Below are 23767 nucleotides of genomic sequence, written 5' to 3'. Positions count from 1 at the left end.
CAGTCGGGTGACTCAACTCTGTCCCCAGAAAGTGCTGACTTACACAAAGGCAGCCCAGCAATAAGTCACTAGATGAAACAGACATGCACTGAGACCCCTAACATGAGATGGTAGATTAAATAATAATAATAATAATAACAGAGAATGAGGTTAGAATGACTAAAGGTGGCCAGGTATGCAGAAACCACCATGGGTACTCAGAAATCAAATGGAAGAGGGGAAGGTTAAGAGCTAAACTGTTCACTTCCATATTCTCATGTTAAAAATTTTGATGGTGGAATTTTCACTTGCTTTCATTATTTGCAGTTCATGATTAATGCTCTGTGTCCATCATCTACTAGACTGGCAGGCCCTTGTGGGACTGGAAGTGAGTCTTTACTTTTGTGTATTTAAAACAGTGTACATTTAAATACTTTTACTGTAATTACTACTCACATTTATTATATGGGCCTTACTCCCGTAGGCAAATCAGGGTATGGATTTGTTTGCCTAGTAGAGTTAGACAACACTGCCTTTTAGTTTAAATTATAAAATCAGAGGAATTAGAGTTGGTAGACACTGGCGGGGGGAGGAGTTGTTGCTTATTAATGACATTTGTTAAGTGTTTACTACGTGCCAGGCACTGTACTAAGTGCTTGGGTAGATACCAGATTGTCAGGTTGGACATAGCCCATGCCCTACATAATAATAATAAATAATTATGGTATTTGTTAAGCACTTACTATTTGCCAAGCACTGTTCTAAGCACTGGGGTAAATAAAAGGTAATCAGATTGTCCCATGTGGGGCTTACCATCTCAATCCCCATTTTACAGATGAGGTAACTGAGGCACAGAGAAGTAAAATGACCTTCCCAAGGTCACACAGCAGACAAGTGGCAGAGCCAGAATTAGAACACAGGTCCTTCTGACTCCCAGGCCCAAACAATCTGCTAGGCCACACTGCCCACAATGATTTTATAATCTAGAAGAGATGCACCTTGAAATTCAAGCCTTGAATTGAATAAAACGGACCCCACCAAAGAGATCACACTTAGTGGAAAAAACTGCTTAGGATCAAAAAAAAAAAAAAATCCAGAACATTAGAACTGCAGAGATCGTAACAATTTGCCCTGATGTCCGCCCCGGGCAGTGAGCAATTCAAAAACAGGGCATGATTTCAGGACAGAGGCAAGTCTATACACAGAGGGCAAGAGGAGGCATCTGTCTAATGTGGAACACAGAAATGGTTCCAGAAGGATAAAAGAATAAGGTTAGAACTGTTGAAATTGTTTGTTTTTTTTCCTCCAGGCTGCCAGAGTGAGATGGGCATGACTAGCCCAGAGTTTGAGTCTAGTGATCAGGACACACAGCTAGGAACTGACCACACTACTAATTCTCACTCTGATAGTGACTGCTGCTGGACCTCAGAACCCCTGCATCTCGCTTAATTTCCCACAGCTGCAAAGGGAGATAATACCAACTCACCAGACCCCTGGGAGAATTACATTAGTTAAGTGCATCAAGTGCTTTGAAGATGAATAGAGTAATATTAAATGCTTTTACTCCCAGATAATGCAGATGACCGGCCCTGCCCTAAATACTGAATGCCAGAAACAAACTTATAACAACATAAACTTAATGCCAGAAGGAAAAAGTGGTTTTTTTTTCAAGTTGATTTTCATTGTTCTCTTTAGATTTGCACTCATTTTTCAATAGTGAGTCATTAGAGACTGCCTGCAGGCATCCCAATTGCCATGTAATACAGGGCGGAGATACACCAACTTCACCTCCACCATCAGCCCAGGTAAGAAGCCAGGATGCCAGGAATCTGCTAAAAAAAAAAAAAAAAAAGCCCAGTTTTCTCCAGTTGGGCTCAGGCAGGCAGTTCCACCGGGGCCATTTTCCCTTCAAGGAATGGTGGCACCCCCTGAAGCTTCAAGGTGACATTCCAAATGAGCAAAAGGAAACACTTCCTACCCCCCGATCCCCAAGAAGTTGGTCAGCAAATGGGGAATCCTTCACCACAGGAAGCTGAGCAGCTGAAATGATGATGATGATGGTATTTGTTAAGTGCTTACTATGTGCAAAGCACTGTTCTAAGCGCTGGGGGGGATACAAAGTGATCAAGGTGTCCCACGTGGGGCTCACAGTCTTCATCCCCATTTTACAGACGGGAACTGAGGTTCTGAGAATTTAAGTGACTTGCCCAAGGTCACACAGCAGACATGTGGCGGAGTCAGAATTCGAACCCACGACCTCTGACTCCAAAGCCCGTGCTCTTGCCAAATGAGCTGAAATGATCAGAGTGGCTTGTCTAAATTCATGGATGAGAAGATACAGGTTTATAAGAGGGGTGGTGAAGGGATATGTAGCAATTTTGTTTGATCCACCCCTAACCAAGTGGATGGATCAATAAATATGATTGAATGAATGGATGTCACAGAGAGTAGTAATGATAACTGTAGTACTTGTGAAGTGCTTACTATGTGCCAAGCATTGTACTAAGCCCTGGGGTAGAGACAATTTAATCAGAAGCAGTGTGCCTAGTGGATGGGCCTGGGTGAAAGAAGGACCTAGGTTCTAGTCCCAGCTCTGCCACTTGTCTGTTGCGTAACCTTAGGCAAGTTGCTTCACGTCTCTGTGCCTCAGTTACCTCATCTGTAAAATGGTGATTAAGACTGTGTCCAACCTGATTACTTTGTATCTACCCCAGCACTTAGAAGAGTGCCAGACGTATAGCAAACACTTAAATACCATAAAAAAAGTGTTTGACAGTTCCTGTCCCACACAGGACTCACGACTTAGGTAGGAGTGAAGAAGAGGTACTGAATCCCCATTCAATATAGGAACCAATCCGGGATTCCTCTAAGGCTCCTGTTGTCACTGCCAGAGAAAGTAGCAACAGTGGTATTTATGTATTAAGCACTTGTGTTCCAAGCATCCTACTAAGAACTGGGTAAAGTGTAAGTGGATGAGATAGAGACACAATCCCTGACTTTCAAGAGACTCACAATCTAAGCATAAGTGGAAAGGGGAGACGTGGACTGGCCACAGACACAAAACAAAGCAATAAAAAACACAAAAAGCAATCTAAGAGGCAAGAACAACAATAAATTCCATGAGGTCAGTAGTGTGTTAGAGGAAGCAGCATGGCCTAACGGATAGAGCCCAGGCCTGGGAGTAGGTTCTAATCCCAGCTCCACCACTTGTGTGTTCTGTGACCTTGGGAAAGTCACTTCACTTCTCTGTGCTTCAATTATCCCATCTGTAAAATGTGGATTAAGATCATGAGCCCTATGGGAGACAGGGACTTTATCCAACCTGATTAGCTTGTATCTACCCTAATGCTTAGCACAGTGCTTGGCAAATAGTAAGCCCTTAACAAATACCACAATTATAACGATTATTTCTGTGGCCAGAGGTGCAGAGTATCAGGCACAACACAGCTCAATCCAACAGTCCCAGTTGCAGTCATGGCAGCTCTTAGCGATCTAATAATTGAGAAGGCTTCATCGGGCTCCGCTTTCCCAGGCTGGAGCAGGGTCCGACGGGACTTCCCAAGGGCACAGGGCTGGGAAGCCTCTCTCCCCCCGCAACAGAGGTTCCAGTGCCGGCCCACCCGTTGGGTCGGAGTCTGAGACCACTCAAAGAACCCTTGATTTGACCAGGGTGACAACTGCAGAAGAAACATTCTGCTTAGTGGGGTGTAAAATTTTCACAAGGGAGATTTTGTTTCCTATTGGAAGGGGTGGAGATAATAGGTGAGTAATTTCTTGCTTTTAAAGCCCCAGTGTACCTCATCTCTATTACAAATTGAGAAAATATTGGCTACGGCAACATTCTGTTATCAACACAGGCTCACGCTGTTGGACAAAAGTTTCATAATTTCTAAACAATGTTCTAGCCAAAACAGGCCGAGAGAATAAACTTCATTCTTATCAAAAGTATGGTCCCCACCAAGTCCAGTTAAGGAAAATCCCCACATGCAAACTAGTCTTAGAGGGCAAAGGGTTGTCAGCCTCCAGAGGGTTGGGGAATGCTTTCCACTAAAAGCACTTCTCTCAGCTGTGCTTATAGGAGGACGGAGACAGACATTGTGGGCTTGGGTAACAAGTTCAAGCCAAAATTGTGAAAAAGCAATCAAATAGTATTTGAGCACTTACTGTGTGCACAGCACTGCACTTAATGTTTCGGAGAGGACAAAACAACACAGTTGGCAGACACGGTCCCTGATCATGAGTTTATAGTGTAGAGGGGCAGACAGACATTAATTTAAATAATTTTTTAATGTATAACAAAGATTTGTACATGAGCATGACTTAGTGGATAAACCATAGGCCTGGGAGTCAGAAGGGCCCAAGTTCTAATCCCGGTTCTGCCATATGGCAGCTGTGTGACCTTGGGCAAGTCACTTAATTTCCCTGGGATTCAGTTACCTCATCTGTAAAATGAGGATTAAAGTGTGAGCCCCATGTGGGACAGGGACTGTGTCCAATCCGATTCCCTTGTGCCTACCCCAGTGCTTAGAACAGTGGTTGGCACATAGTAAGCGCTTAACAAGTACCATAATGATTATTAATTATTAAGTGCTGTGGAGTTGAGGGTGGGGCAAATATCAAATGCCCAGAGGTCACAAATCCAACTGAAATTCTCTCAATACTGTGAAGATTCACACGAAGACAAAGTGGGTATCTAAGTGAACAGGTATTTCTTACCCATCAATTCAAAGAGGTTCTGACATCCAACACCTACACTGGTTTGCACAGGTGGATTCTACCCACAGTCACAAGAGACTCACCCCTGCTTGCTCAACTGGGCTTCTGGGAGCAGTTACAGTTGGTGGTCCTTGGCTGAGGGAATGTATGACAACTCTTGGCAATGTACTTTCATGCAAGTTATGGGGTACCTATCCCAAACCCCACTTTCCTTGTGCCTGCTTCAGACAATCAAGCCAAAGAACGGAAGACCACCAGTAACCCAATTCATTCTAAATTCAGGCCCATGCTCCGGGAATCTGGATCCAACAGTGGCACTTTAAGGAACAGTGTACTGATTACAGTAAATGCTCAATAAATACAACATTGATTTTCTCCTAAACATCTAACCTAATGGCTTAGCCTTTATGTCCTTAGCCATATAACAATCCTAACACTTCCCTCTGACCTTCCTTCCAAAAGCCCATCATAACAAGAAGATATAGGCCGTAACAGCATGGCTCAGTGGAAAGAGCACAGGCTTTGGAGTCAGAGGTCATGGGTTCAAATCCCAGCTCTGCCACTTGTCAGCTGTGTGACTTTGGGCAAGTCACTTCACTTCTCTGGGCCTCAGTTACCTCATCTGTAAAATGGGGATGAAGACTGTGAGCCCTCCGTGGGACAACCTGATCACCTTGTAACTTCCCCAGTGCTTAGAACAGTGCTTTGCACATAGTGAGCGCTCAATAAATGTCATCATTATTATTATTCCTCTCCCAAGAGCTACATACAGTGCTTTGCACATAGTAAGTGCTCAGTAAATACCATTGATGATGATAAAAGGCACACTTTTCCTCAATGTATTTTTTTTTTGCAGGTTTATAGAGTAGCCACTAGAAGCTCCAGGCATCCGCTGTCAATCACACAACATCCTAGATCAATGAAGAATTCCACAGTCTGCCCACTTCACCTCCATCTGCCCAGCTTCCAGCAGCCTCTAGCTGAATTCAGTGGAACTATAAGGAGAAAATCCAGTTACTGATCCACACAAAACTGAAAATAAGGCTGGGAATTCTCCAACACCGAAGCAGCAGGCAAGATCCATGGAGACGCTCTAACTTCCTCCTAACCACCATGCACCTCACCCAGTGTACACCTAACACATCTACTGTCACCTGTTTTCCCCCCATCCTACCTTACTGGTTTCCACTCCTGGCCTTGAGGGGGGGACACCTCAGGCACACAGATAATCCCCAAATGTCCCAGGCCTCTATTAGGGTTGTCCAGCCTGTAGGGTTCACTTCCCTGGACCCCTGCTTCATCATCTTGTTTCCCAGACTTCAAACTCCTGAGGAAAAAAAATGCTGAGTGGATTATGTGAACAGCCCTATGCTCTCACAGTGACTCTCCAGCAGATGGCTGAGCTACCTGGCCGTTACCTATTCTGAAGACCCAGCTAGAAGATCACAATGGCCACTAATTCCATTCACCAAGAATACACTCTTTTAAAGGAAAAAAAAAGTATCCTCATTAGGGATTTGGAAATGCTAGTGGTTGAGATTTGCGATAGGCGGGCAGGTTTGCAAGTGTATGTGGACAATCACCCTTTTGTGGAGGATACAAGGTAATGCTGTATGCCAAGTGCAACTGTTAATTTGGAAAAAGGAGTTAAGATGCTTCTTACTTTACAACCCAGGAGGATGCTGAGTATCTGATTCCCTGAGACAATGTGAGGCCTCTGCCCATAGACTATTTTTAGAAATGGGTCAAACTTTTTCCAGAGGCCCTGTTCACAACAGAGCGATTTGGAATGCTGCCCCCAAGTATCAATTGGTCAATCAATCATATATATTGAGTGCTTACTGTGTGCAAGAGCATTTTAATAAACACTTGGGAAAGTACAATATAAGTTTACATATTACACATTCCTGCTTCCACCCTCTCTCCCCTTCCAACAAAATGATTTCTGTCAGTCAAGTTAAACGCCATGGTGGGAAGGAAGCAGGTGTGATAATCCTAGTCTCAGCTCTTATGGACATATACATGTGTTCTTTTGCATATCAATTATTCATTCTGCTGTTCTTGTTCTGCTACCTGCTCCCATTATTTGTAAATAGTTTTGTCTAGCCACCTCCCCATTAGATTGCTTGTAAGCTGCTTGAGGCCAGGGAATGCATATTGCTCCTGTTGTGGGCAGGGAACGTGTCTACCAACTCTGCTACATTCTGCTCCCCCAAGTATTTAAGACTTTTAGACTGTGAGCCCACTGTTGGGTAGGGACTGTCTCTGTATGTTGCCAACTTGTACTTCCCAAGCGCTTAGTACAGTGCTCTGCACACAGTAAGCGCTCAATAAATATGATTGATTGATTTAATACACTGCTCTGCACACAGCAAGTGCTCAGTGAATAGCACTGAAGATGTATTCTTCCCAAACCTGGAACAGTGCTTTGCACACAGGTGGTGCTCAATAAACACCATATGATTGGGGCAAGGCAAGAGTTACAGTAAGAAATTAAATTTCAACCAGTAGCTAAAATTTGATCTTTAGTCTCCCACCCCAAAGTTTCCCTCTTACATTATGCAGGAAGAAGCCAACTCAAAAAAAAGAAACAGTTATATGCAGCTTTCTCACTAATTTACAGTTCCACTCAACCTCCTTGGAGCCATCTCCTACAATAAATGTTTTGTTATGAGAATTTTTGGATGCACTGCCTTCTGGAAATAGATGGGGTTTCAACCTTTCCCTTCCTTCCTCAAATGTAAATTGGGATATATATATATATGTGTGTGTGTTAGTTACTGAAATGGTCTGTGGCTTACAAATCTCCTGTTTGGATCTTTCAGTGGGATAAGAACAGCCGGCATAAGACAAAACAAGAAAAGAACAGCAGCACAAGGTCATATCACCTCCAAGAGGCCTTCCCTGATTAAGGTCTCTTTTCCTCACTCTCCCTTTTATGCTGCCCATGCACTTGGATCTGTACCCTTTTGGCACCTGATATTCACTCCACCCTCAGCACTTTTGTACATATCTGTAATTTATTCATATTAATGTCTGCCGCTCCACAGAGATTGCACACTCATTGTGGGCAGGTACCGTATTTCCCAACTGCTGTACTGCCCTCTCCCCAAAGTTAGTACAGTGCTCTGCACACAGTAAGCACTCAAATAACATTGACTGAAGTGTCTGAGGTAAGGCACATACTGCTCCTGCTGTGTTCATTCATTTCACTAACAGCAAATGCAAGGTAGTTCGCTCCAAACCAAATAAAACAAAAGGCTAATACAAAAAATGGGTTAAGATGTTCTCAGTAAAAGTATGGCTGAAAGAGCTCAGTTATATTGTACTCTCCTAAGTGCTTTGTACAGTGCTCTGCACACAATAAGTGCTCAATAAATACAACTGAATGATGCTGAGAGGAAATTGTCAAAATCAGCCACCAGCCGAAGAGGAGTGGAATCAGCTGCTGGCACAATTGCTGCTATTTAGGTAGGAATAAACTTATGTCCATCTAAAAGGCCATTTAAAAGCCTTCAGCAAATACAGAAGGGTTGTGGGGGGGGGGGGGGGACTGAGGAGGAAGAAGAAAACTTAAAGGATTCAGGGTTGGTCAAGGGGCAACTCACTGAAATATCCAAGAGATAGAGGAGAGGTTCTCACGAGCCTGAGCAGTTGTGTCCTTATCCCTCTTGCTAAACAAGGGAGAAAAAAAAACTAAGCGTGTTTGGAAGCTTGAGGGATTTCTATTAGACATTAAGAATACTGACTGGAAGGGGATAAGAGACAGGGGCAGGCCTGCAAGGGAAATAATCAGTGGCACCTCAATCTTTTGAGATCTTTAAAGGAAAGGCTAGAACCTCCTCACCCCGATCATTTCTTCAATGATCTAGAGACAGGGGACTGAAGTAGGTGACCGTTTGCAAACATGAAGAAATGGGAATGGGTTAAACATCAACCCATAAATGAGTATTTGCCTTTTGGAGAAAAACTTGCAGGCTCTTCCCCTGTAGTTACCACTCTCACTGCAACTTTTTAAGATTACAAAAGTTTTGTCTTCACTGGACCAATGACTAATCCAGTGCTGTGTTTTACTTGATCATGAACCTCAGGAAGCAGTTCACACACTGATGCTGTAACCAGTATGGCACATGTCCTGCACTCCGATTGTTTTTGACAGGGCTAAGTGGATACTTCCTTCAGTGACTGTACAAACATCTACCATTTAATCAGTAAGATCCGGCTCTTCCCAAAAAGCAGCTGAGAACAAAGGCCTCCCTAGGGTGAGCTGGGTCTCTACCAGAATTTGAGCCACAACTGAACTCCCACACCTGCCTGCCCAGCATGGCTGAGGAGTGACAGTTACTAGCCCAGGATGGATTCACAGCAGGTGCGGTTGAGGATGCAAGGTGGCTCTCTCAAACATGGCTTAGCATGATACAAGGAGAAAACAACAGTTATCTCAAGAATGTGGGGGAGAAACAGGGAAAACAAGATGGGTATATTGGAGGACAATCCAAATGGGCAACCTGATGCCACTGGCAGAGACAGAATCTATGTGTCAGCCCTAGATGAGCACTTCTCAGGGAACTCAGGGGTGGATTCTGTACAACCACATGAAGTTTTGGGGCCCAGAGAATAAGAATGTGCTCAAGGAAAACAAGACAAGACTAAGAGTGCCAAATGTATCTTTCAAATGCTGGTCTCAAATTTTGCTCTTGAAAAAAGTGGGTCGCATGCAGTTTATTGAACATCAGGATAATTATGGTAGTTGTTAAAGTGCTTACTATGTCCCAATCACTGTGCTGCACTGGGGTATGCACAAGATTATCCGATTGGACACAGTCCCTGTTCCAGATGGAGCTCACAGTCTAAGTAGGAGGCAGTGTGGTTTAATCCCCATTTTACAGATGAGGAAACTGAGGCCCCAGAGAAATGAAGTGACTTGCCCAAGGTTACAAAGCAGAAGAGTAGCAGTGTCAGGATTGAAACCCAGGTCCTCTGACTCTCAGGCTCGTGCTCTTTCCACAAGGCCAAGCTGCTTAATTTATCCATCCATGCCTTGAGTGGACACAGGGGAGTTCAGCAACACCAATTTTTATTGAGCATGTCCTGTGTGCAGAGCACCATACTAACCCTTGAGAAAAGAAAACAGAAGTAAAAAACACAGAGGTGGTTGTTGAAGCCATGTGAGTGAATTCCCAGATAATGTATAGTGCACAAGAGTAAGGGACCTAAAAAAGGGACTTGCAGGAGCTGAGTGGCCTAAGGGAAAGAGCACAGGGCCAGGAATCGGGAAACCTGGGTTCTAATCTCAGTTCTGCCACTTGCCTGCTGTTCTCTGTGCCTCAGTTTCCTTAGCCATAAAAACAGATACTTAACACCTGTTTTCCCCACCTACTCCGTCCCTGTCCCACATGGGGCTCACAGTCAGTGTCTAACCTGATTAACATGTAGCTGCCCAAGCACTTAGAACAGTTCTTAATAAATGGTAAGTGCTTAAATAATAATAATTTTGGTATTTATTAAGCGCTTACTATGTGCCATCATTCTTACAGGACACTCAGAGTTATGGAGTGCGGAGAGAATAAAGACCCAGAAAAGGAGACTGAGGAGCAGCTGGAGGCAGGGAGGTAGGACAAAAACCAGGAGAGTAAACAGAGAGAGTAAGATGAAGGCTAGAGAGAATTTCTAGGAGGAATGAACACAAAGTTCAAGGAGGATTAGGTCAGAGTATAGTCCACCATCATATTTATTGAGCATTTACTGTGTACAGAGCTGTGTGATTAGCAGTCTACAATATAACAATTGGTAGGCATGTTCCCTGCCCACTAGGAATGCCAATGAAGAGTTTGGTGAAAACAGCTGCAGTAGAGCAAAGCAAGCAAAAATCTGGATTACAGAGTCTCGTGAAACAAGTTGGTGGTGACCCCTGTGACTCACTGCCGGCAGGATAACCAGCGCAAAAAATGCGTATTTTCCAGACTAAGCAACTGGATATTTCATCTGCATAAGGATCTGACCAGACCAGAAAACCCCTTCAAGTGGATCATTACATCTGTAAGAACCACGAATCTTTAGGAAAACGTTCAGTCTAGCAGATGTCCAATTAAACCCATTAACCCATCCAGAAAATCTGGATTTTTAATTTTTTAATATGTATTTGCAAGGTGAAAAGTGACTACCTGCAGGGCCAGTTCTCAAATAGATGTGGAAACAGACCTGGTTGTCAGTGTATAGTGGTGTCATCTTGGAAGATCTTGAAATTTTTGCATTTTAAAAGTGCCTTTTCACCCACACATGGCCTAGTGGATACAGCACGGGCCTGGGTGTCAGAAGGACCTGTGTTCTAATCCCAGCTCCTCCACTTGACTGTTGTTTGATCTTGAGTAAGTTACTTAACTTGTCTGGGCTTCAGTTACCTCATTTGTAATTGGGAATTAATACTGTGAGCCCCATGTGGGACAGGGACTGTGTCCAACCTGACTAGCTTTTATGTACCCAGTGCTTAGAATAGTGCTTGCAACACAGAAAGCACTTAAATACCAAATACAATTATTACCCCCAGTATTTAGTACAGTGCCTGGCACATAGTAAGTGCTTAACAAATATCATTAAAAAAAGAGAAAAGAAAATTGCCCTGGAACCGTAAATCCATTTTTAATTTAATAGTGTAAATACAGAAAAGTGAGGGGTGTGTGTCCAGTTTGCTAATCCAGGCACACCTCTGGTTCCGAAAGATCACGCTATGTAAAATCCAGATATGTCATGTGCTAATCAAGAGCATAGGCCAGGATCTGCAAAACCCACCCAATATTACAACCAACTGCAGCAGCGAAATTCACTCCCTTTCTCCATCCTTTCCCAATCAGGGATTTGACGCTCCAGCCTTCTGCCCAGTGCAGAACACCCAGGGAGAGACACCAGAACTTAGGGTGGTAGGGAGGGAGGGAGGGAGGGAAAAAACAGAGAAGGTGAGAGTTGGGTCATTCTGAACTGACGGGAAACCCCTGCTCTTCCTAACGAACAAGGATTCTGTCCTGGTCTGGCTGTAAGCTCATCCTTTAGACTGTAAGCTCATTTTGGGCAGGGAACGTGTCACTTGTATTGTACTCTCCCAAGCATTTAGGTCAGTGCTCTGCACACAGGAAGTGCTCAATAAATACGATAGCTCAGCTGTTCCCCCACTCTGGCTTCTTCATCTGCCTCCTGGCTGCTCAAGTTGCCACGGCCACCGAAAGTCCATCACAAGTGCAGCAGCTCATGCTTCTCCATCCAGCCCCCCATTCTGTGCCAGGCACAGTGCCAGCCCAATTCACCTCACACCACAACCGCGTCTGCCTCCTCCTTAGTTCCCTCTTGGAGCTCTCCCATCCTTGCCCATCGATAACGCCGCTGTAATGGAGACAGGGGCCGACCGGGGCAGCACTGGTGGCCTTGACCGTGGCCAAATCATCCGCCAAAAGCACGGCTGAACTTCCTGGCTAGGATCAGGGTGGGATATGCAGTGTAACTTTTACTTACCCTTGGTGGGGGACGGAGCGAGGGTGTCCCTCATCAGGTTGGTTCTCTTCCAGAACCTAACAGATGACATGCGAGGCAAAGGGAAAATGTAATCCCACAACACTTCCTGGGCCGAGGGGAAACGTCACGACTAGGTCGTATTCCGTTTCCATTATTTTTGAGCTCTGATATCAAACACAGGCATTTTAGGAGGGCCGAGGTGCTGGGCTTACCCACTGCTGTTCTGCAGCAGCAAGTGCCGACACCTGCAAGTTTAAGGTAAGGGATTTACATAGGCAGCTGAATAAGAGAGAATCAGCACAGTAAGCAATAGCTCCTGTGAGGAAAGGGTGAGGTGAAGGCAATGCCAATTTCTGTGGGCAGTATTGGAAGATGGGCCCATGATCATTATCTAGGTGGAAGAAATTTAACTCTTCCCTGCCTTCCATCGCCACCTAGCTTCCCTTCTTCAGATCTCTGAACAGGGGCCCATTGATTACCTGCTCTTTAATAGAACAAAGGACTTTGGTTTAATGAGGAGGTGGGTGGGGGGAGGAGAGAAAGGAGAAAGAGCAAAGAGAGAAAAGTAGTAATACACTAGGATCCCCACACAGATCAATACAGCTCCTCAAGGGAATCGCTCTTGGTTGAAATAACAATTCTATGCCCCAGTTTTCAAGGTAATACAATATGTAGACAGGAAAGGAGAGAAGAAAAGGATGGGTGGGGGTGGGGGGAGGGAGGAAGAAAAGAATAGCAATACAACTACTAACTTTTTCTACCCTTCCCTCCAGAGATCACGCTTTCAATCAACTGGAGATCAATGATGATCTATTCAAGTCAAGACATCAATCATGTCTGGAACCAAATTCTCACTCTTCCTACAGAACTCTTCTGCTTCACTGTAATTAGAAGTCCTTGTGGGGCTAATTAAGAAGAATAAAACTGATGAGAAAAAAAAAACAGTGAATGCTTAAGCAAACCACCACAAATGTCTCGCCAGGGGCAAGACTGATGGAGGTAATACTGAACTCTGGCATCCAGACGTCTAACTCCTCTGTTCGATACAAGGACAAGACGGAGATGATGATCTCAGTGCTCCACAGGATCTGGGCATCAGCAGCATCCAGCACTTAGAACAGTGCTTCACACATAATAAGTGCTTAACAAATTCCATTATTATTATTATTATTATTATCATTATCATGACCACAGCCAAACACAGTAGCTTAAAAGATCAAGGAGATGGTTGTCCCTACCCAGACTTAACCATCCAAGTTGGGTTTTTACCCAGTTGACCATGTCCCCCAGGAACATTTTTGCAGTGGTTCAAGGCTAATTCACTTGAGCTGCACAAATATCACCACTGAACAGGCTAAAATAGGGAGTCTTTGGATTGACTCCAGGGCTAATTACATCTTTCCGAGGTTTGATGAAATCTGAGGCACTGTAAGGTAACAGGATGTTGATTGGGCTCCTTTCCTCACAACTGTGGTATTTGTTTCAGCCTCACCATATACCAAGCATTGAGGTAGGTATAAGGTCATCTGGTCAGATACAGCCCCTGTCCCACATAGGACTCACAATCTAAGTGACTAAGACTAGCTCTAGACTCTACACTCCCCCACTAGGCTGCAAACTCTGTCTGGGCAGGGAACATGTCTGCTAATTCTGTTGTATTGTACTCTTTCAGGCACTTAGTACAGGGCTCTGCACGTAGTAAATGCTCAATAAATAAATACCATTTATTGATTTGATCTAAGGGGGAGGGAAAATGGGCATTTCATCCTCATTTTCCAGATGAGGAAACTGAATCACTGAGAAGTTAAGTGACTTGCTGGCAGTGGAATAGCGAGAAAGTGGTGGAGCTGGAATTGGACCTCAGGGCCTGATTCACAAGGTCAATGCACTTTCCACTCGGCCACATTGCTTCTTTCAAGGGTTCTTCATTCCCCAAAAGTTGGGTATTTGTGTAATTAGTAAGTGCCAACTGCTTCTTAAAATCTTCAAAGCTTTATTAAAAGTTCACCTCCTCCAAGAAGCCTTCCCCAACTAAGAAGCCCCCATTTCTTCTTCTCCCACCTTGCACTTGGATCTACACCCTTTATTCACCCTTCCCTCAGCCCTACAGCACTTGGGTACATATTTGTACTGTATTTATATTAATGCCCATCTTCCCCTCTAGACTTTAAGCTCACTATAAATAGGAACATATCTACCTCCTTCGTTGTACTGTAGTCTCCCAAGCACTTAGTAGAGTGCGCTGCACACAGTAAGCACTCTAATATGATAGATTCTTTAGGGGAGCTGGAAGCAGAAGTGAACACGCCACAGTGTGCCAAGAACAGACGTCCTTATCCAATACAAAGGGTTCCTTTGGGTCAGCTCACCCTGTTAGAGCTGCTGTGCCAGCCGCCAAGGCATCTGGATTAGTTTGCCCATTTTTGAAGGGGAGGACCATCCTCTTTAGACACCCAACTCCTCGGCAGGTTGTAAGTTCTCCCTGCTGGAACAGTACCTCTGTTCCCACCCAGCACCCCAGAAACGACTGATGCAGAGATCATTCCAACGATCCACCATCGGCTTGGCCACCCATTTCCAGAGAACAGGATTTACTTGCAGAACAAGAGGTTTCCTATGCACTGGGCTTGGGACAGGGTGCACAGGGGGAGATGGGGAGGAGAATAAAAGGGGACTTACTGGAATACACCTCAACTTTCATACACATTGGAGCCGATCCTCATGACCATATTGTTACCTTTGAAAAAACCCGTAAGTAAAAATTAGATCCACCAGACATTTACTCTTCCCTCCTTCAAAGCCTTCCTGAAGGCACATCTCCTCCCAGCGGCCTTCCCAGACTAAGCCCCACAACTCCTCATCTCCCACTCCCTTCTGCATCACCCTGACTTGTTCCCTTTGCTCTTCCCCCACCTCTCACCACCCCACAGCACTTAGGTATATATCTGTAATTTTGTTTATTTATATTGATGCCTGTCTCCCCAGCGGGCTGTGAGCTCATTGTGGGCAAGGATTGTCACTGCTGCTATATGGTACTTTCCCAAGCGCTTAGTACAATGCTCTGCACACAGTAAGCTATGTGCTTAATAAATATAATGGAATGAATGAAATAATCTATAATTTTCTCTTCTCTTCCACTTTCCAGCTATGAATGACTTCCATGCATTTTCACTTTCGACCCAGGGAAATTGAGCATATTGAACCTAAATCTATTTTTAGTAGTTAATGAGGTGCTGCACCACCAATGTCTTAGATAAAGCACCGCTCACTTTGCTAATATCCCTTTTCCTGGTCAGAGTTGACTGGCTTTGTTCTCAGAGAGAAAGGTAAGTAACCTTTCCCTCTGCCACCTTCCTATCTGGCTACCATAGCGCTGGGGCGAGGGCTAGGCCAGCTCCTCCCTAATGATGTGGATCATCCTTCTAGTACAAAAATCAATTCCTCCTTGGGTAGGGAGAGACTACGAGCGTAGGAGCGAGCCAACGCGCGCAAGTCAACCCCAAGGGGCAGGAGGGTTACAAGCTTCTCGTGTCTGGTTTGTGTCCCCAGTGAAATAAATTTAATAGACTTGGCCCTTTTAACCCCAATTTGTTTATGTCCAGGCACCCACCGTAACCCTTTAAAAAGGAGAATCCCACGTGCAGGTCTGAAGTTTGTTTGGGAGGCTACGTCCCCCTAGACTGTAATTTCGTTGTGGGCAGGAAACGTGTCTGTTATATTGTACTCTCTCAAGCTCTTGGTACAGAGCTCTGCATATAGTAACCACTTGGTAAATACCATTGATTGACTGAGACTGACTGGAGGGTGGAGGGCGATAAACTCTCAGAAGGCAGACAGGATGGGGTGGTCCCTAGTTTCCCAGGCATTTAGACGTGGAGCAATCTCCAGCTTGTGTCCGGGAGATAAAGGCACAGGCTTTTTCCCCTCCAACCAAATGCTATCAATCTTGACTGACCTTTGTTCATTCGTCTAGTGTTGGAGGTGCGACACTTACTACTTTAGGTCCTGACCCGGGTCTCTTCTATAGGGCAGCGACATGAAAGGCCTAGTCGAAGCAACTGCTTAAAAAAGTGGTATTTCATCCACCCCTCCTCTTTTAAACAAACAAAAGGATCACGGGTGCAGGCACTTTGCCTCACTGTGAAGCCAAACCTCTTAATGCAAACTTTAGAAAAAGTAAAATTCTATTTAGAAAGTGTTTGGGGTATGTCCTTTTGTTAGCACAGGAGAGAGACTTCCTCTACTCAAAACACTTTGCCAGCCCCCATCAATAAACCTGGTCTACTGGATTCTTTAGGTTCACCTGTCTCGATTTTCCACATTGTAAATAAAATTCCAACACAAACAACCTCAGGCCTTCCTTACTGCCAGCCTCCTGCTGTCAATCAGGACAGGCCAGCTAGGAGGCTCGACATTTGCATAAGAATTCACAAGATTTCCCACAGCCATAGTTATCGTGACCCGGCTACTCTGAATACTGATGCTATCGGAGAGCTATAATTTAAGTCATTTTAAAGCTTCAGCTTTATTTGGAGCTCTACAGAGGTTTATTAGCTTGGAATGTGTGGAGGATATCTGCTCCCTCAATGGATTGACGCACCTATGTAAATCTCGCAGTTACAGAGATGTTTGGTTTAGCTAAATAAATAGTAAACACATGCCTAAATAGAGCTCCTTTAGCAGCGTTGATGTCACCCATTCCCCCTTGAATAGTCTGTCAAAGAAAAGAGCTTGACACTTCTGTTCATTCACTTGGAAAGCTCAATTTTAACATTTGGGGTTTAATATTGAAAGACAATACCACCTAGTAATATGCCTCCAAGTACTCCGTTCAGTTCAGCAAATGGATCAGAGCCAGAGTCTAGGTGTCTCACAAAACAGCAAAATAATGCATCACTCAATACATCCATATCTATCAGTATCCTGCTAAAGTACAACTTTTCAAAAGCAAACAATCTTTCACTCTGAAACAGTACAGCTCTACGTAAACTCCAAGTTTCCCCTTTTCCAGTCCTCTTACTTAAAACCAATATTCTCCACCTCCATAAAATGCAAAGCGAACTCAATGATACATGTGAATCTTTTGAGCTATAGACGTGTAGACAGATTTAAACAAATACAGTGAAGATTACACTATGAAAAACCCTGGCTCCAGATCTAAGCCCGTCTATAAGAATTTCAGGTTTGAAAGTGAGGTGGGAGAAGGACCAGAGAGGATGGGAAAAGCTTTGAAGATCTCCAAATCAGTCCCAAAATGCACCCTGCAATTTTAGTCCTTGAAGGCTTTGGGCAAAAACGAGAACGAAGTAAATTCCAGGATTCAGAATATGCCCTACCCCAGGATTGGCTCTTCCTGCCTCACCCACCAGCGAGAGGGGATTATGAGGTCAGAAGAAACTCAAACCCTAAGTTTTGGACACAGTGAAGAAAGCAAAAGGCTGTTTTTGATACTCCCAACGTTTAAAGGCCTTGGCCCACTTTTTACTCAATTGTGTGTGTGTGTGTGGGGGGTTCGAAAGCATGCTCATTCTTATCCTTTCAGAGCCTGCAATTTGAGTGAGAAGTAAGGGAGGCTCGGAACATCACCAAAAGAAGGTGAAAATTGGAAAACCAAGAGTTTAGAAGGGAGAAATGAGAGACACAACTGGGCAGAATCCACAAGCAGGCAATGTGCATTTAGCTCCTTTCTCTACTGAATGCCTGAAAGTGACAAAACCTTTTCTGACGTTTTCAGAGGAGGGAAGAAAACAGAGCTGATCTTTTCTTCCCGTTTTACCAAATGGGTAAGTTACTGGGAGAAATGTTAAATCCTAGACAAATGTAAAATGAGAAACTCAGCAACTTTCATTTACCAGAGCAGATCTTGCTTAAAATTGACAAAGGAAGCTCCCACGGCAAGGCAAACTGCCGCCTTCATCTCTCCAGTGTGTACCAACCCACAGTATCTCTATCAAATCTGACACCTCTGTTTAATTGCTGAGGGGTTGCTGGGTTTCTTTTAAGGCTGGGGCAGTTTATTCCAAGGAAATGGGCCTATTATTTGACTGATGCCAGGAACAGCTCTGGAATGACAGAGGAGCCCCTGTTTTGGTCAAGGAACTAAGCCCTTTATTTTCTCTGAGGACTGTTTCCTTCTCATTAGCCACCATTTCTAATCCCAAAGCGGCTGGGCTTCTTTGAAGTCTCCTCCTTCCCAGAATTCTCCCCCACTCCCCATCTCGACGCGAGACCTGCAAAATTCAGGCCAGATTTTAATCCTTCGAAACTCAATGCCCATAGAATCTATGCTCATTGTTTGGGGCGGGGTGTGGGGGTGTGGGGGAAGTGTTGCAAATCTTGGTCTGGTTTCCCAAGCCAGTCAGGAATATCCCCAGGAACAGGAGCCCCTTTCAGAGCCACTCATCCCAGATCCTCATCCTTTGCAAAGGAGCCACAAGATGGGGGCTGGGTAGGGGGCAACTTCCATTTAAATTTGCTCTCCCTCAGGGATCAGGGTTAGTGGGGTCTTCCCGGACACCTCTCTGTGTTGGACTAGCAGTGGCCATTGCCCAACCAGAACAGACAAGTGATGCAGGTCAGAGAGCCCTGAGAATGGGCCCTGCCTTGTCCACCTGCTAGCCACACCCACCCATGACCTCAGTCGCCTTCTGAGGCAGGCTTAAAAGGAGAGGCCCCTATCAAGGAGCACAAGGAAATGTAGTTAGAAAGGGGAATGTGTGTGTGTCCGTCCCCGCAGATAGGGAGGGGAAAGAAGAGAAAAAAAACAGGGGAGAGAAAAGAAAGAGGAGACAGACTGCGGAGGGAAGGAGAGGGAGAGAGAGAAGACAGAGAGGAGAGACAGAAGAGAGGGAGAGGAGAGAGAAAAAAAGAGGGAAGAGAGAAGAAAGAGGAGACAGTGGGGAGGGGGAGAGAGAGGAGACAGACAGAAGAGAGGGAGAGGAGAGGGACAGAAGGGAAAAAAAGAGGGGAGGGAGAACAAAGAGGAGACAGTGCAGAGCACAGAGGAAAGAGAAGACAGACAGGAGACTGACAGACAGAAGAGGGAGGAAGGAGAGACAGGACAGAGAGGGAGAGAAAAGAAGAAAAAGATGGGAGAGAGAAGGAAGAGGAGACAGAGCAGAGGGGGGAGGAGAGAGAGAAGACAGAAAGAGAGGAGAGAGAAGAGAGAAGAGAAAAGGGGAGAGAGAAGAAAGAAAGAGAGGAGAGAGAGCAGGGGGAGAAGACAGAGGAGAGACAAGAGAGGGAGAAGAGACAAAGAGAAGAGAAGAGAGAGAGATGGGGAAAGAGAAGAACATAGAAACGCACATTACACCGCTCTGCAAACAGTCAGCACTTAAATACCATTGAATGACTGATAAGAGTGGGGAGGGCGAAGAAGTGGAGGAGAGGACGGAAGAAAAGAACTGTGGCATTGTACTCTCCCAGGCGCTAAGTACAGTGCTCTGCACTCAATAACGACTCGCTGACTGCTATTGAGAGGGGTTAGGGTAAATAGGCTCCTCCCAAAAGAGTCAGGGAAGCCGGATTCTCTCTCTCTCACACACACACACACACACACACACACACACACACACACACACACACAAGCGCGCGGCTCAGTGAAGAGAGCCCGGCCTTAGGAGTCAGAGGTCTTGGGTTCTATTTCCTCCTCTGCCACTTGTCAGCTGTGTGACTTTGGGCAGGTCACAACTTCTCTGTGCCTGTTACCTCATCCATAAAATGGGGATTAAGACTGTGAGCCCCCCGTGGGACAACCTGATCTCCTTGTAACCTCACCCAGTGCTTGGCACATAGTAAGTGCTTAATAAATACCATCATTATTATATACACACCCATACCTTACATGCCCACAGACCCACACGTATACCTTACATGCCCACAGACAGACCCACACGTATACCTTACATGCCCACAGACAGACCCACACGTATACCTTACATGCCCACAGACCCACACGTATACCTTACATGCCCAGACAGACCCACACGTATTAATTCATTCAATCGTATTTATTGAGCGCTTACTGTGTGCAGAGCACTGTACTAAGCGCTTGGGAAGTACAAGTCGGCAACATATAGAGACGGTCTCTACCCAACAACGGGCTCACAGTCTAGAAGGGGGAAACACAACTAAACAAAACAAGTAGACAGGTATCAATACCATCAGAATAAATAAAATTATAGCTATATACACATAATTAGAGTAATAGATATGTACAAATACACAAGTGACATGGGATGGGGAAGTGGGTAGGGCGGGGGTGCGATGGGGAGAGGAGGAGGAGCAGAGGAAGAGAGGGGGGCTCAGTCTGGGAAGGCCTCCTGGAGGAGGTGAGCTCTCAGTAGGGCTTTTAAAGAGGGAAGAGAGCTGGTTTGGCTGATTTGTGGAGGGAGGGCATTCCAGGCTAGGGATAGGACATGGGCCTGGGGGTCGACGGCGGAACAGGAGAGAAAGAGGCACAGGGCGGAGGTTAGCGGCAGAGGAGTGGAGTGTGCGGGCTGGGCTGTTGAAGGAGAGAAGGGAGGTGAGGCAGGAGTGGAGTGTGCGGGCTGGGCTGTAGAAGGAGAGAAAGGAGGTGAGGCAGGAGGGGGCGAGGTGATGGAGAGCTCTGAAGCCGATAGTGAGGAGTCTTTGCCTCATGCGAAGGCCGATATATATATACACCTACATTCCCACATAGACGCACAGACACACCTACATACTCATACAGACCCATACCTACACACACACACACACACACACACACACACACACACACCTATACACACAGACTGTATGCATACTGTATAGACATTCTAGACTGTGAGCCTTCTAGACTGTGAGCCCACTGTTGGGTGGGGACCGTCTCTATATGTTGCCAACTTGTACTTCCCAAGCGCTTAGCACGGTGGCCTGCACACAGTAAGCGCTCACTAAATACAATTGAATGAATGTACAAATAAAATAATAGAGTAATACATACATTCTAGACTGTGAGCCGTCTAGACGGTGAGCCCACTATTAGGTGGGGACCGTCTCTATATGTTGCCAACTTGCACTTCCCAAGCGCTTAGCACGGTGTCCTGCACACAGTAAGGGCTCAATAAATGCGATTGAATGAATGTACAAATAGAGTAATAAATACATTCTAGACTGTGATCCGTCTAGACGGTGAGCCCACAGTTGGGTGGGGACCGTCTCTATATGCTGCCAACTTGCACTTCCCAAGCGCTTAGCACTGTGGCCTGCACACAGTAAGCGCTCAATAAATGCGATTGAATGAATGTACAAATACAGTAATACACACATTCTAGACTGTGAGCCGTCTAGACGGTGAGCCCACAGTTGGGTGGGGACCGTCTCTATATGTTGCCAACTTGTACTTCCCAAGCGCTTAGCGTGGTGTTCTACACACAGTAAGCGCTCAATAAATACGATTGATTGATTGTACTTCCCAAGCGCTTAGCACGGTGTCCTGCACACAGTAAGCGCTCAGTAAATGCTACTGAATGTACAAATAGAGTAATACACACATTCTAGACTGTGATCCGTCTAGACGGTGGGCCCACTGTTGGGTGGGGACCGTCTCTATATGTTGCCAACTTGTACTTCCCAAGCGCTTAGCACGGTACTCTACACACAGTAAGCGCTCACTAAATACGATCGATTGATTGTACTTCCCAAGCGCTTACCACGGTGTCCTGCACACAGTAAGCGCTCACTAAATACGATTGATTGATTGTACTTCTCAAGCGCTTAGCACGGTGTCCTGCACACAGTAAGCGCTCAATAAATACGATTGATTGACTGTACTTCCCAAGCGCTTACCACGGTGTCCTGCCCACAGTAAGGGCTCAATAAATGCGACTGAATCTACAAATAAGTACACAGAGTAACGCATGTAGTACTCAATAAATACGATTGATGATGATGATGAGCCGGCCAGCCCCCCTCCCCTCCCTTACCGTTGAGGCCGCTGGGGATGCTGCGGTGATGGGGGTCGTCGAGGGCCCTCCCCGTCGGGGCGGGCTTCCCTTGGGGCCGGAGGGTGGCCGTCGGGGGGTCCGGCTGGGGCTGGAGCAGGTGGCGGTCGGGGCTGCCGGCGCTGCCGGCGCTGGATGTGCTGCTGCTGCCGTCGCCCAGGTCCCGGGGCCCGCCGCCCGCCGCCCCCCCCGGCCGCCCGACGGCAGGCCCGGCCTGCTCCTCCTCCTCCTCCTCGGTGGCTCCCGTTCCCCCGCCGCCGCCGCGCTCCTCGTCCAACATGAGGACGATCTCCTTGAGTTCCTGGTTGTCCCTGAGCAGGGCCCGCTGTCTCTCCTCCAGCTCCCGGAGCTTCTGCTGCGAGCGGGCCACCTCCCGGGCCAGGGCGGCCGCCGCCTGCCGTCCGAAGCGCTGCCACTCGCGGCCCACCCTGCGGCCCTGCTGGCGGTCGTCGTCCAGGAAGCAGCAGAGGTCCCGCAGCTCCCGGTTGTCGTCCTGCAGCCGCCGGTTGACCTCCTTCAGCCCGCGGATCTCGTGCAGGTGCAGCTGCAGCCGCCGGTTGACGTCGCGCATCAGGTGTCCGTGCTCCAGCATCAGGGCCAGCCGCTCGCCCTCGGCCCGGCGCAGCCGGCGGGCCAGCTCCTCCTTGCCCCAGCGCATCAACTCCTCGTCGGACACCTGCCTCAGGTCCTCCCGGCCCGGCCCGGACGCCGGGGGCTCGGCCATGGCTGGACCCTCGCCCGGGTCACCGCCTCATCGTCCCCTTGACAACCGCGCGGGGAGTCGGCCGTTGCCCGTGACAACCGTTGCCCGGTCCCCGGGAGAGGAGTCGGGGGGCTCCACGGAGCACCTGCTGCTCCCCTCCCCAACGAGCCGCTGCCCCCTTCTCCTTCTCTAATTCCCGGGAAGCTCCAGAGGGAGGACTCATCGGCCGGAGAGACGGAGCCCCACCTACCCGGAGGAGGAGAAGAAAAGAGGAGGGGGACGGGGGAGGAGCCTCGCCCCCTCTCCTGCCACCCACGCCCACGGGGAAGGCAGCAAGGAGAGACCCAGCGGGGCCCGGGAGGGGGATCCGAGCCAGGACCACCTCCCCTTCCTCCTTATCCCGGGACCCTAGTGGGGGAGGGAGAAGGACGAGCTGGAAAAGGGGGAGACCCTCCGCAGGCCGCCCCCCTCGCCCGGTTCAAATTACCGCTCCGAGGGACTGGATGTCGGCGGAGCCCCTCCCACCGCGGCCAATGGGAAGCCTGCAAAGCGCTTTAAAAATGCAGGTACAAAGGGGAGGGGGCAGGGCCAAGGTAGGGTTGGGCTTCTTCTTAAAGGAGCGGCACAGCCCCTGATTTCCCCCCCCCCCCGCTCTCGGCTAAAGGGTCACCCTTCATCCCAGATCCGGGCATCACTTGGTCGTGGTCTGAAACACTGGGGAGGGGGAGAGGAGATGGAGGGGGCTTCGGGTCAAGCCTCGGGAGCCCGCTTTGTGCAGCCCCTGGTTTGCGTTAAGGGGCTGCCTGGTATCCATGTTGCTGCGGTGTGTCTGGGGGAGGGGGCGCGGCCTGGACCCCCCGGAGAGGAGGATGAAAGGGCCGGCCTGACCTGCAGAGAGGGCCGC

General features: G+C 47.0%; 1 protein-coding gene across 2 annotated transcripts in view; it reads right to left on the bottom strand.

The window, feature by feature from the left end:
• Positions 1–23203, bottom strand: part of CCDC85C (coiled-coil domain containing 85C) — a 167760-nt gene extending 144557 nt beyond the window's left edge. For both annotated transcript variants that reach the window (XM_038744267.1, XM_038744275.1), the window contains exon 1: positions 22143–23203. In XM_038744267.1, coding sequence (XP_038600195.1) covers positions 22143–22884 — 742 coding nt within the window. In that variant the 5' untranslated portion in view covers positions 22885–23203. The remainder of the gene's footprint in view (positions 1–22142) is intronic.
• Between the last annotated feature and the right edge of the window lie 564 nt (positions 23204–23767).

This window comes from Tachyglossus aculeatus, chromosome 1, assembly GCF_015852505.1.
Source record: "Tachyglossus aculeatus isolate mTacAcu1 chromosome 1, mTacAcu1.pri, whole genome shotgun sequence".
Taxonomy (NCBI): domain Eukaryota; kingdom Metazoa; phylum Chordata; class Mammalia; order Monotremata; family Tachyglossidae; genus Tachyglossus; species Tachyglossus aculeatus.
This window is presented reverse-complemented; position numbering and strand designations above follow the sequence as displayed.